The following is a 13,078-nucleotide window of genomic DNA, read 5'->3' as shown; positions in this document are numbered from 1 at the left end:
AGAAAATCTACCGTATCGTTTCGAATTGGTTGCCGTTTGTTTCAAATCTAGCAAAACTATACTTACGCGTGGGATGGAACCGTTCTTTCAGAACGTTATTATCTGTTATCTTCTTTCAAAGGCAAGTTCCGTGAAAATAAACTTTTTTTTATAAAACCATAGGATTTTATTTTTTTAATAAAATTGTTTACAAAAATAACAAATATACGAGTGTCTGGCACACGTAAAGGAATATTGCACTCGGTCACATTTACACGCTGGATATGCAGATTGTGCATGTGGATTACAATGAACAAGATACAGGAAAAAAAACATAAAGCCAGATAGTTTCCGTAAGAGGCCGGCCCCCTTTCCGATATTATAACGAATGTTTGTGCTATTTTACCGGTGCATGATCCGTAATGTAAAACCGATTCCGAATGCTACGCACGCGTTGATCAAGCCAACATTTTTTTTTACAAACTGGCCGAACGGTGCAGCTTCAGGCCCTCAGCAATTTGACGTCCAAAATCAGCATCGACCATGGCGAAATTCTTCACCGCACGTTCTTGCAGGAACGGTGAAGCATTCTTCAAGTGCGCCACAATGTTGTTAGTCATGCGCTTACGGCCAGCCTCATCCAGCACGCGACGGTAGAATGCAGCCGGCTGGGAGAATTCATCGTCATCCGTCACCTCATAGCGGTCCACATCTCCCGACAGCTTCAGCTGTGAGTTCTGCAGCTTATGCGCGACTGGGCACGGCTGCGGACCGCTGAAAGAGTTCGGGAAATAGTTCGGAGCACCGCCTTGGTTGTCGGTACTGTTCATCGGTCCGTCGCGATGATAGCTGCGGACGGGCACCCGGTAAGGGCAGTTGACCGGCAGCATCAAATAGTTGGCACCGATGCGATGACGGTGCGTGTCAGCATAAGCGAAGAGACGCGCCTGCAGCATCTTGTCCGGGGATGGTTCGATACCGGGCACAAGATGGGAAGGAGCAAATGCTGCCTGTTCCACCTCCGCGAAGTAGTTGCTCGGGTTGCGATCGAGCACCATGCGACCGACCGGAATCAGTGGGAAATCGGCCTGCGGCCAGATCTTGGTCAGATCAAACGGATTGTACGGTACCTTTTCGGCCTGCTCGAAGGTCATCACCTGGATCTTGAGCGTCCAGCTAGGGAAGTCCTTCTTGGCGATCGCGTTGTACAGATCGCGAATCGCGTAGTCCGGATCGCTACCCGACAGCTCATCGGCGCGGGCCGGATCCATGTTCTTGATGCCCTGGTCCGTCTTGAAGTGGAACTTGCAGTACACTGGCTTACCGTCAGCGTTAACCAGCTTGTACGTGTGCGAACCGTATCCGTTCATGAAACGGTAACCATCGGGAAGGCCACGGTCGGCAAACAGGAACATGGTCTGGTGCGTCGTCTCTGGCCGGAGGGAAATGAAATCCCAGAACATGTCCGGATCCTTCAGATGTGTGGCCGGGTTGCGCTTCTGCGTGTGGATGAAGCTCGGGAACATGATCGGATCACGGATGAAGAAGATGGGCGTATTGTTGCCCACCATATCCCACACACCATCGTCCGTGTAGAACTTGACGGCGAAACCGCGCGGATCGCGCGCCGTATCGGCGGAACCGCTCTCACCACCGACGGTCGAGAAGCGGATGGCCATTGGCGTTTTCTTGCCAACCTTCTCGAACAGCTTCGCCGCACAGTATTTGGTGATGTCGTGCGTGACCTCGAAGTAGCCGAAGGCACCGGCACCCTTAGCGTGCACAACACGCTCCGGAATACGCTCGCGCTCGAAGTGGGCCAGCTCGTCGATAAGGTGAACGTCCTGCAGCAGTACTGGACCACGGGGGCCGGCCGTTTGCGTGGCGGTCTTCGTACCGACTGGAGCACCATGGCTCATGGTAGCCGTCGTCTTCTCCTGCAATTAAAAGTGGGAGTAAAAAGGGCACATTTTAGACCAGATCTTTACCAAAACTAGTTCAATTATTGTTGCTCCGTTCATGTTGAACATCTGTAAATCATTGTCCCAATTTTTGGTTTTTTTCTTTCGCCATTCTAATCTACATCGCACGCATCATTCTAATCAACCAAACATGTCTATCGAATCAAGTGGACAAGTAAAGGAAAGGGTGAAAATGGTCAACAAACAACGCTCATAAAATGATCTTGCCCAGTTCATCAGCGAAACGTTTTAGCATGGTGCCTGAAAGGAGAGAGAAAAAAAAACCACCCCGACTGACCCAGATAGATTCCAGGTGCGTTGCCGAGACGAGACCGTGGGTTCCTCACGCGCGAATGGCGCTCATGTGACTTTCGAATGCATTGCGCCGCGCAAACACATAGACGATGGTCATGTTTTTAAAAGTATTAAACCATTCACCGTGGTTTATATTAGGGAGAGACATAAGGTGGATGTGTGGTCAAATGAAAATATTGAGCAAAACAAAGATCATCCAGTAAAGTAAATGTTACGGCTTTAGTCTTGAAGCAGGAGGTATTACTGACTACATAAATGAAAATAATAGATACTGATTCCAGTAACTTTAATACATTAGTATTAAATAGATAAAACAGTTGCTTGGAATTTAATAAAATGATAATCACAACAGATAAAAATGTAACAAACCAAAAGTCGTTTCCTCTTTACCTTCGAGAATGAAACGATGTTCAGCAGAAGGAGTCCGCTCAACAGACACCATCCATCATGCTCTGATATATGTAATTCCTTTTTACCAGCAGCTAGTAAAGTTAACCACAATTAAAAACAACCTTCATGGTGTGTTAATTTGCATTTCACTAGTGCACTTTTCCCTCCATTCTGTTTTGTTTTTCTCTTCTCCAAACGTAGAATGCATCATGTCATGCATCATTTAGACTAGAACCACCACACCACCACCATCGTTGTGCTGTTGCGCTGTTAGACCGTAAAGTATAATTTCTGTTGCGTTCTGGTTGCGTTTTTTTGTTGTTATTGTTACAGTAAGGGATATTTAAATTTGACCCTGGCAGGACAGAACATACAGGCCGGAAAGTTAAATAAAAAACAAAGATACAACACAGCTAGATTTCTTTTCCACTATTCGTATGTTTTAGGGGGTTCTTGTTTGTCTGCTCAACCTTCTAAACCCGGGGGGGGTTAGCCAATTATTTGAACAAAGTTAACGGCACCGAATTGGGGTGTAGGTGCTTCAATTAGCACCAGGGGTTGCTGAACATTGCATGATATTGAACACCTTCGTTCGTTAAGTTAACGAAATAAAATATATAATTATTTTATCTTAAAATTATCCATTCCAAACCTCGAATTCGAATGATTCCTGTTGCCGAGGGCAAAAACTGTTGTTGGGCAATATCAGCCCCATTTGTTTGTTGCAGTGTGGTTCTGGATTCGGGACCGATTGTCCCCGCGTGCTATTTTCGTTACCGAGAGATATCACGGCGTTTACCCGTACCGGTCCAAAATCTTATCGGGATAGGTGAGCTTTGTCACCGGGCATAATACACTTACACAAGTGTAATCTCTGAAAATATAGACGTGTAATAAAGTAAAAGAAATCGGCTGCAACAGCAAACAGCGGAGTTACATAAGTAAGTTAAAAGAAAAACAAGCGTCTTCCTCGTGTGTCCTCGTGTGTTGAACGAAAAAGCCGGGTAGTGCGTAAGACATGACCCCCCCAAAACAAAAAAAAAACGTGTATAAGATTATTATTGTTTGTCTGATCGACGGAAACTTGCAACATCATTGGAATCGAGCAGCTTTATCTTATCACAAACGATGGCGTGTAGTATAGTTAAAGAAAAGGATGAAAAACCAAGGTTCACCACAACGGAGTTTAACAAGACAATAACTATATTTTGCAAACACGGGTACCGGGTAAGCTGATTGGAAGAAGATGTGATTTAATGTCTTCTAAACGAATTATCTTATCGGGGTGGGGAAGCGATGTCTGGCTTAGTAGCTCGTGGGGTGGCGAGCATTAAATTGCTGCAGACGGTTCCAAAAAATTTAGCACACTTTTTATAACCATGAGCTTTAACCTCCTTCAGCTTAAGCTCCTGGTTATACAATTGTTTACTTACTTTTCATGTTTAGAACATGTGTGCCTTTTTAACTAGTTCCCTTATCAGATGGGAGCGTACATTACGTTCCCCGAATAAACGTAACAACAAATTTAATCTCTGGCCACTTGTGCTATTTCCAAGGGTGAAGAAAAAAAGATGAAGAAACGCTTCTTCTTTTCTTCCGATGCACCATAAGATATAATTCTAAGAGGAGCGCCACGAACAGATTTGCACGATCGAATTTTGATCAGAGGAGGAAAAGTTAAATTAAACTCCCAAACCGGTCCAGCCGTTACAGTTATGGAAGGGTGGCTGGCTGGCACTAGCAATGAGAAAAGGAACATATTTTGAAAACATTTTTTTTAAATCGATAACTGCTTAAACCCTGCTCAGGTGTAGCTTTTATACATCGCCACCAGTCCAAAGGCATGCCGGGTTCAATTACTTCAGTTCGTTGCGGGGTTTGCCGCTTGTAAACAATTTTTTTTTCGCCAATCGTAATGCTGTGACGCAATCGTACAGTATTCTGCCTTTTGCGCAAACCTTGATCGGCGATGCAACAACATGCGTATTCGGTTGTATTTAATCGACACACAGGGCTACAGGGAAGCTTTTATTTGTTTCACTCAAGTTAGCTTAAACATGGTTGTGTTTAATTATTTTTAGCAGCTTAATTTTAAACAGTTTTTCTTAAAACTAAACGGACGAAAAAGCAAACAAATAAAGAAACATCAAAAACAGCTAATCAAGCTGGCAAGCATTTTACGACATTTAATGGATGCGGCTGTGTGTTTTATTACAACCATATAAAATGGTTTTCTTTTTGCTGGGCAAATGGCAATTAAAAAGTGGCAAAAGCTTTCTGCAGTTCTTGACTCGTGAGGAATTCGCAAGATCATAATCGGGACACAAAACTCGTTTTTAGTGCTTTTAAACCTGAAGTGAGATTTGTTTCCGTTGAGATGATTGCGACGTGGCATTGGCTTGACAAGATCTAGCTTGTTGGGTTCACACAGGTAAGCATTGCAATTTTTTGTATTACATAAAGAAACAAATTATTTGTTCTAATCAAACAAGAATGAAGTAAGAATTTTAACAATTCTTTGTTGAATGCCAAGCCGGCGGTCAAGGCGGAAAAGGTGGGTTAGTTTTAACAGTCTTGTGTTAAATTCATGTTGAGATTCTACGGAGGCCAATGCTGGTGCACAAGTCAGTTATGCGCCTGTGGGGAATGGCGGAATTGATAATTCCAAACACATACCAACAACCAAAAGCTTATCATCCCCTTCATTGTTGATTCTGAGACTGTGTACAGAGCAAATGGCTCACGATAGATAGCGAAAGGAGAACGTAAGTAAAAGAAGCAATCAACACAACGCATTAATATATGGTCTATAAAATGTGCAAAAAACAGGTAAAGAATATTCTGAAGGAAAATAAAAACGAACCAAAAATAAAACGCAAATGCAAAATAGACATGGTACAGGTAGCACTGACTGTAAAAAAAAATGACTGACCTTGGCGGGTGCAGAATGTTAAGCATAAACAGTGTCAACACCGTTGATGAGTTTTGCTAATTCATTTGCATGTTTGAATTTGAATTTGAAAGCAAAAAATCAACACACTCTCGACAAACAGTGCTGGGTGGCACGAATGCTATAATTCTAATCTATCGATAAGTAGTTAACATCAAACTGTGTTTGCCAAAAAATATGAGATAATTGCTATAAAAATTGTTCGCCAAACAGTTGCCAGTTTTGATAACCCGATTGGCTCGTTTTGGTAGTATTTTATAACTCATCCATAAAAAAAACATCCGATAATACAACCGGATTCATCACCGGACAAACCATCTTCCCATTGTAGGCAAATTGTTTTTTTGTTTTTTTTTTTGGACATAAAATGATAAGCTATCTCTAATTTCTACCCACGACCCAGGGTCAAAAACATTACCTTAGATGATTGGCAAAAATGTGTGTCCACGTGTGTTTTATTTAATTTTTATTATTTTTTTGACAATTCCACCAAATGGACACAGCTGTTGTGACGACCATGGGAGTTGACCCATTTGAACAGCGCGTCATCATAAAAATCAACTCCGAGTAATTAAGACCCCCCGAAGTAAATCTAAACAAAACGTCTCGATTAGAGTGGTCTTATCACAGGTTTTTGGACCACAAAAGGTTACCAGATGTGCTGAAGTACTTACACCTGTTTCCAGCTACGTTCAAATATCGTGCCATCTGCCTCAAACCGCATGCCGTCTGCTTCAAATCCCGTGCCATCACCTTCAAAAGCGTGCCGCTACGGTCAAATCGTGTGCCACTACGTTCAAAATTGACAGCTCGAGCTGAAGGCATTGCCGTACCAAAACAAAACAAACACTTTTGCTAAATGATTCGCAAATATTGCATTGTTTTTAATCGGTTTTCGATAGCTAAACGAATAAACTAAGGATTAATTGCATTTTGACTCCATTTTTCATCAAACGGGTAAAAAATTGGCAAATTGTCAACAAACAACAAACATGCATCCAAGCAGCTGTCAATTTTGAACGTAGTGGCACACGATTTGACCGTAGTGGCACGCTTTTGAAGGTGATGGCACGGGATTTGAAGCAGACGGCATGCGGTTTGAGGCAGATGGCACGATATTTGAACGTAGCTGGAAACAGGTGTATGTACTTTGGAAGAAATCGGCCAAATCCTATTTATCAGGGTGATGAAAACATTGAACAAAAAAAAACAACACCCGTACATAATGCAAGGAGTAGTCTTCCACCGGTGAGTGAAGCTGTTCCCAAACCGCTTGATAAAGAAATTTATTTACCGCCCTGCTTTAAGGGGTGGCTGGCGACTGATTGGTGAAATCAGTTTACATTTTTATTTTCCTGCTTCTTAGCACAGCCAGGCCGGGTGTACATACTTAAGAACTGGTCCATCGGTGTTATGTGACAAGCCGTTACAGACTATCGGCAATCTTAAGCGGGGTTCAACGTAGCGAGGCCCCATTAAATGGCGCACTATCTTGTATCACGCGTACGATAATGCGCACAGTGTGCGTACATTGTGTGCGAAAGGCACACACATACAGAGGGGTTGAAGGGGTGTTGTCGTGACACGTACCGATACAGACGTGGGAAGGACTTTGATATCTAACCATCACGCCATGGAAGTTGAGCATGTAGCAGAAGACGATTAAATGTATCGTTGATACACAAAATGGGGACTTTACTGGTGTCTTAACTGATTGCCGTGGACGTCGTAGCTTTCGATGCTCACGTACAGGCGATGACGATCGCGATGGGAGATCATTGGGTGGTGTAATTTCATTAAACCACATCATCGATCGATCGTTACCAACAATTGGCTTTCATGGAAGGGAAACATAAAACATTACCTTCCGTTAATCACATTTCACCCATCAGTTGGTACATAATTATCTTCGGTGCGTGTTTTTATTATGACACCGTAATGGGCCTGTTGTCCACATTCATCACTCATCAGTCATTTCGGATCATGCGCAAGTGATCCATATCATTGAAATGATGAATGTAATGAAATAAAAAAAATAGAATTATTAGAATTTTTAAAGAAACATATAAAAAATATTTATTCTGCTGATGTTCTGCAGCAGGTGGAGGCTTCATTTTATAGCACATTTGCGTGAAAAGAGTTTGCAGCAACACGTGGCTACTAATTGATTACGTACGACTTGCAGTTTTGCGCTTGTGGGGAAACAAACTTTGAGATGAGGTGTACTAGAGCCAGAATGGACAGACGTAATAGAAGGTACTCGCGTGATCGAAGGTTATTATTGTCGGATTGCCACCGGATGGATTAGTGTGTTGTTGTGTGTATACACCTGCTAATCGATCGAAAAGAAAAGCGTTTAAAATCTACTTGACAAGAAGCAATAATTAATCACAGATGCATCAAGTGAACAAGTGCAGCTGCCGAAGCGTTATCCATTTTCTTGTGTGGGAAAAATGCACCGAATCACCCCCAATTGAATAAATAAATAATTCCGCTCGAATAACGTTCTAAACCTTCGGTTTCCCAGGTTTGCAATCGTGTTATTACATTGGTTCCGCCCTTCTGAGTTTGATCCTTTTGCTACGGGAAGGGGGCGCGTTAACCATCTTGAAGGTTAACCAAACCAATACCAATCATCGGAATAAATAAGCAAATTAACTTAGTTTTCATATCACGCCGATCTGCTCTATCGAAGTGTAACGGTTTTGTAAATCATTGGTGCTGCAATTAGTTGCAAGGGATATTTTTTTACTAACACAATTATGATCAAGATTTGTTTAGAATGCTGCCTCTGTGGTGGTAATAGTAAGCTCATCATCGAACCGGAACTTTTGTCTACAGCAGTACAGCTACTGAGTAGGGTGTTATAGGGAGGCCGGCGGCTGCCGTTAAGTGATTCACAGTGCTAGCTTTTTTTTGCAAATCATGCTCTCGATAGCCGGCAACCCAAACACAGACGGAAAGGGCCGACATCGGGTTGGGACTGGGAAGGGGTGTCGCATTTCAATGCGAGGAATTGCAAATATTTGAAAGTGGCGTTATCGGTTGCAGATGCACCACTTGTGTAGGATAGATTTATTTGCTTTTACCTTATGTAAGATAAATGCAAGCGTTCGTCTTTTGCAGATGATGCAATTAATATGCAACATTAGTAAAAACAAATTGCATCCATTACGTACAACTCAAAAGCTTCAGATAGGTTGTTTGGAAGCCTTTTTTCTCGCACACGTACATGAACGAAAAACAGATTTACCACAAAGTGGTCAAGGTTTTCACCGATCAATGCCATAGGGTCGTAAGATTCATGAATTTACAATGGTACGGGAGAGAATTGTGGCTTCCAATGATCGGGGTTCTGCTTTACCTACTACACTGCGCAGTATTTTTTTTTTCTTCGCCATTCGCCACACTTTATTCACAATCTATGATGCCCTATGATCGGACAGCGCTTGCTACGATGCTGTCTTCATGTTCGATCAAGCTACCCAGCCGACGACATGGAGCATGAAGCGTTGTGGTTGGTTTTCATTCCACAAATTCTTGCCATGAAGAATCGCCAGTTGATGAATAAAGATTAACCTTACGGTTTACATGTGAGGCTTGCAGTGGGCCAGCGTAACCCGTACAACAGCACAATAATGAAAATGATAATGACCACTTTGGCCGGTTCCGTAGGCGTCCGTAGCCACAAGGTGGAGACTACTGCCAAAGCTTCGAATTGGAATGGTGGTGACACGACGATGACGAAATGGCCGAAATGTACTGTTTGGTCGCTGCTTACCTTTTGGGCATCACGGTAAGCGTTCAGCTGGTTTTCGGCCGGATTGCGCGACATCGTGGATGGGTTTTAGTTTTTCACTGTCACAACACTGGAGACGAATGTCGTTGAAACAACGGAAGCGGACGACCCACTAGAAAAAGGCACAATAGTACAGCACGTAGAGCACACAACACTTGGCGCAACTTAATCGCTAGCCGAGCCTGCAACAATAGATGGTAAATAACCGGATTGTTGACTTATTTTTATAGAGAATCGGCAACTAGTGGTGTACAGTGAGAGTTGAAAGCTGAATGCTCCGGAACAGTTCGTGCCAAAAGACCAAAGTACTATCCGCTCCATGAAACAGGGTAGGTCGGGGAGTTTGTTGAATGTGGTAACAATTTAGCAAACATTCGCTTTATTTAATTTTAAGATTTTTGCTATATTATTTGAGACTGTTTCGAATGGTAGATAAACGAATTTTCAAACCTTTGTGCTGGTGGGATATTTTTCACTTTGCGTTGATTATTTTAATCAATACTTTCCACTAAATCAAATTTGATTTGTAAAGAAAACTTTTAACTTTTAAATAGACAATAATTGATTAAATAAGATTGCTAAAATTAATTCAATAAATTGGTTTAATTGTTAACATTCTTAAAAAAACCCAAAAAATCGTATTGTATGATCCTACTGGAGGACAATTATTCATCACGCGACCATCGGAGGAACCACTCCGAGGAACCAAAAATCGTCAACAAATGTCCATCCTCAGAACAGCTGTCAAATTGATACCAAAACAAAGATTATACAATTTTGGCCCGTTTCGTTGTTTGCAGCAGGTTACCGGTAGAAAGACATCAGAATTTCATCGTTGAAGTAATTTAGTAGCCCACGAGTGCAATATGCATTCCCTACGATTGGCACTGCCGCGAATCGTTCGCGTAATACCAAACTGTGACCTGGTTCGGACACCATTGCTGGTAAATATAACGAATCGTACCTGCGGGTTCCAAAAGCGACTCGTTACAGTGACACCCGTTCGAACACTGTGCTCGAAACCAACAAATGCCACTAGTGTTCCGGATACTGGCAAACCCGCCAAGGAGGATAATTTGGCGGACAGAATATACTACGGTAGTCTGACACCACAAATACGCGCGGTAAAGGTGTTTTCACTGGCCACCAGCATAGGAGGTATCGTTGCGCAACCGATTCTGCTCGAGCAAGCTAGCAAAGTAGGCGGCATGCCAATGATAGTGGCAGTTTGTGGGTTTGCCGGATTCTTCACCTTCGTCACACCGGTATTGTTGCATTTGGTCACTAAACGATACATTACAGACCTGCACTACGATGCTGCCACCCAACAGTACACGGCCACAACGATCACGTTTTTCCTTCAGCGGGAAAAGGTAACTTATACACGAAAGATTGAAAAGGAGAATCATTTTTTTACATACTACATGTTATTCTTTTCATTTTAGACACAATTTAAAGTGGAAGATGTAACCGTACCGGAAGTGGGTGGATTGTTCACCACATTTTTAGTAAAAAACAAAGCATTCTTTGTCGATCCGCAGCTATTTCCAGACCCTACACATTACATCAAAATAATGGGATACGACAAACCGATCGATTTTAAGTTTGAAGAGGCCCGAGAACCAAGTGACGGTGAGCAAAAGATAAAGAAAGATCGATAAGGTTAAATAAAACGAAAAGGATGCTAATTATTAAATGTTTGCAAAGTAGTGTTGTGATATTGGTGCAGAAGTTTGAAAAGAAAAAAATATTACGCGATTTTTTGTTTTGCAGAAACTTCTCAAGAGGAAAAGCGAGTCCAATTTGAAGCACATATAGCTTAACCATACTACATATACTTAGATGTTGAAGTTACTAGTAATGCTCATTTGAACATGAAAAACAGTAAGCAAAACCAAACATTAAATACACAGCAAAGATTACGGAACAACTGTATAAAGAAAATGGGAAACGATTTACTTGTTTTCATATCGTAACAGTTCGGTGTATAAAATGATAAGACAGACAGTTTAAATACAAACAATGTCTTTTGTTTTTTATTAACATGTTATTTTTAAGTTCCTTGTTTCCTGTCTTATCTTTTCTTTAATGTGGCGCACATTTGCACCCTATTGTGACCAATTGGCTGTATCGTCTTGGGTTGTGGATCGTACATTCATGTTAATGCTCTCTTCATTTCGATACCATTTGTGGAAGGGTATTCAGAATGGGAACATTTGGCCTTTTTCTTCCTATACCGTTTAGACAGTGTTGTTAATAGTTGAATTTTGGATTGGAATTGTGTAGTCAATGGTTATACTACGACACTAAATGTCTGTTAGCTGACTGTTCATTTCTAGTGGAAATAGTTCCGCCGGTTATCCCGTTTTGCTTTGTTCGAGGTTTTATTTTGTGGGACAATGCACTTTTCCACCCGTTTACTATTTACTGATTTGAGTGAGAACAGAAATTCAAGGGTTTTGTTTGGAATTGTTTAGCACTGGCACCACTATTGGCTACTTTTATATTGTGTAACGTACATCTCAATAATATTTGATCGTTTTGTGTTCCGGCTTGCACCTTGCTTCTTACGGCAAGTAACGGTGCAAACGGTGCTTCGTCATGCCCGTTGTCACACGCCATCTATTTAAATCTATATTTGTTTGCTCTGCGGTTCAATCAATCATAGCTGCGTTTCTTTACAATTTTCAACAGAAACATTCATTCTATCAGACACAACGATGGTTTAACCTTTTACCGTCCTTGACATTCGTTTTTCTGTCACACATTTATAATTTAAATATATATGTATATATAACTATTTACCTACAATATACCTTACATTTGCATGCATCAGTGTCTCGATTGCTGGCTCATTTTGTATGTATCATCACCATTGCTGCGTAATGAGTTGCTCATTCGTGTTCACATAATAATTATAATTAAAAGTTGTTGCTATTAGTTTTGTTTCTATTTGAGTTTTGTTTTGTTTCCTTCCTTTCACCGTGCACAATTCGTGTAGGGCAGTTGATTTGTTTTGTGTTTTACCTACGAGACGTATCAATGCCATGTTGGCATTTAGTTTATCGTTTTTTTTTAGTTAATCGTGTTTTTTTTGTTGTTGCTTAGAAGTACTATGAGCCCTGCTTTTTTTAACCGTTTGTTTTTGCATTGTGTTTGTGTAAAAATTTGCTTTTAATTTTGATCACCTTTTTTTGTTTTGTTTTGTTTTGTTTGTTTGTTGTTGTATTTCATGTCTTTTTTTCTCATCTCTCTCTCTCTCTCTCTCTCTCTCTCTCTCTCTCTCTGGTTCATCTTCCCTATCAGAGCTTCGTTTTTGGTTCACGTGCTATCCTAGTCATAATTGTACAAACTGGCCGAAAAAGATATGCCGAAACTTTTGCTTTGTGGCGTGATTATTGCGGGATTGATGTACTCTAACGGTATGTGTCTATTTTTTTGTTCATGTTGTTGAATTTGTTGTTGCACGTTGCGAGTAGTTAACGCTCTGTAAAGCATAAAACACATTACCAATAGTACTGGGAACAAAATACAAAGAAACAATATTCATTTGATTTGTTTTCAAATAATACCATTTTTATAATTGGTTCAGTTAATCAATTGTCCATTGCAATAGCGTTTATTTAATTTTTATAAATATGAACATTTTTAAATAAATAAACAACAACTCTTTCAAAAATTATT

The 13,078-nt window shown here is 41.2% G+C and overlaps 3 protein-coding genes across 3 annotated transcripts in view; 1 reads left to right on the top strand and 2 right to left on the bottom strand.

Annotated features, from left to right (window-relative positions):
- The window catches only part of LOC125770927 (Down syndrome cell adhesion molecule-like protein Dscam2), a 369,720-nt gene that overhangs the window by 251,529 nt on the left and 105,113 nt on the right, over nt 1-13,078 (bottom strand). The gene's annotated exons all lie outside the window — the stretch shown is intronic.
- LOC125770957 (catalase-like) lies at nt 143-9,626 on the bottom strand. The gene is made up of 2 exons (XM_049441091.1): nt 9,377-9,626; nt 143-1,916 (listed from the first exon to the last, which is right to left on the bottom strand). Exons 1-2 carry the CDS (start codon nt 9,428-9,430, stop codon nt 456-458), a joined length of 1,515 nt encoding a protein of 504 aa, XP_049297048.1. The 5' UTR covers nt 9,431-9,626; the 3' UTR covers nt 143-455.
- Nucleotides 10,156-11,090, top strand: LOC125771015 (transmembrane protein 70 homolog, mitochondrial). Its single transcript, XM_049441191.1, has 2 exons — nt 10,156-10,767; nt 10,840-11,090. Exons 1-2 carry the CDS (start codon nt 10,261-10,263, stop codon nt 11,053-11,055), a joined length of 723 nt encoding a protein of 240 aa, XP_049297148.1. The 5' UTR covers nt 10,156-10,260; the 3' UTR covers nt 11,056-11,090.

Source organism: Anopheles funestus, chromosome 3RL (genome assembly GCF_943734845.2).
Source record: "Anopheles funestus chromosome 3RL, idAnoFuneDA-416_04, whole genome shotgun sequence".
In the NCBI taxonomy this organism is placed as follows: Eukaryota; Metazoa; Arthropoda; class Insecta; order Diptera; family Culicidae; genus Anopheles; species Anopheles funestus.
The sequence above is the reverse complement of the archived record's forward strand: the minus strand, read 5'-3'. Positions and strand labels throughout refer to the sequence as shown.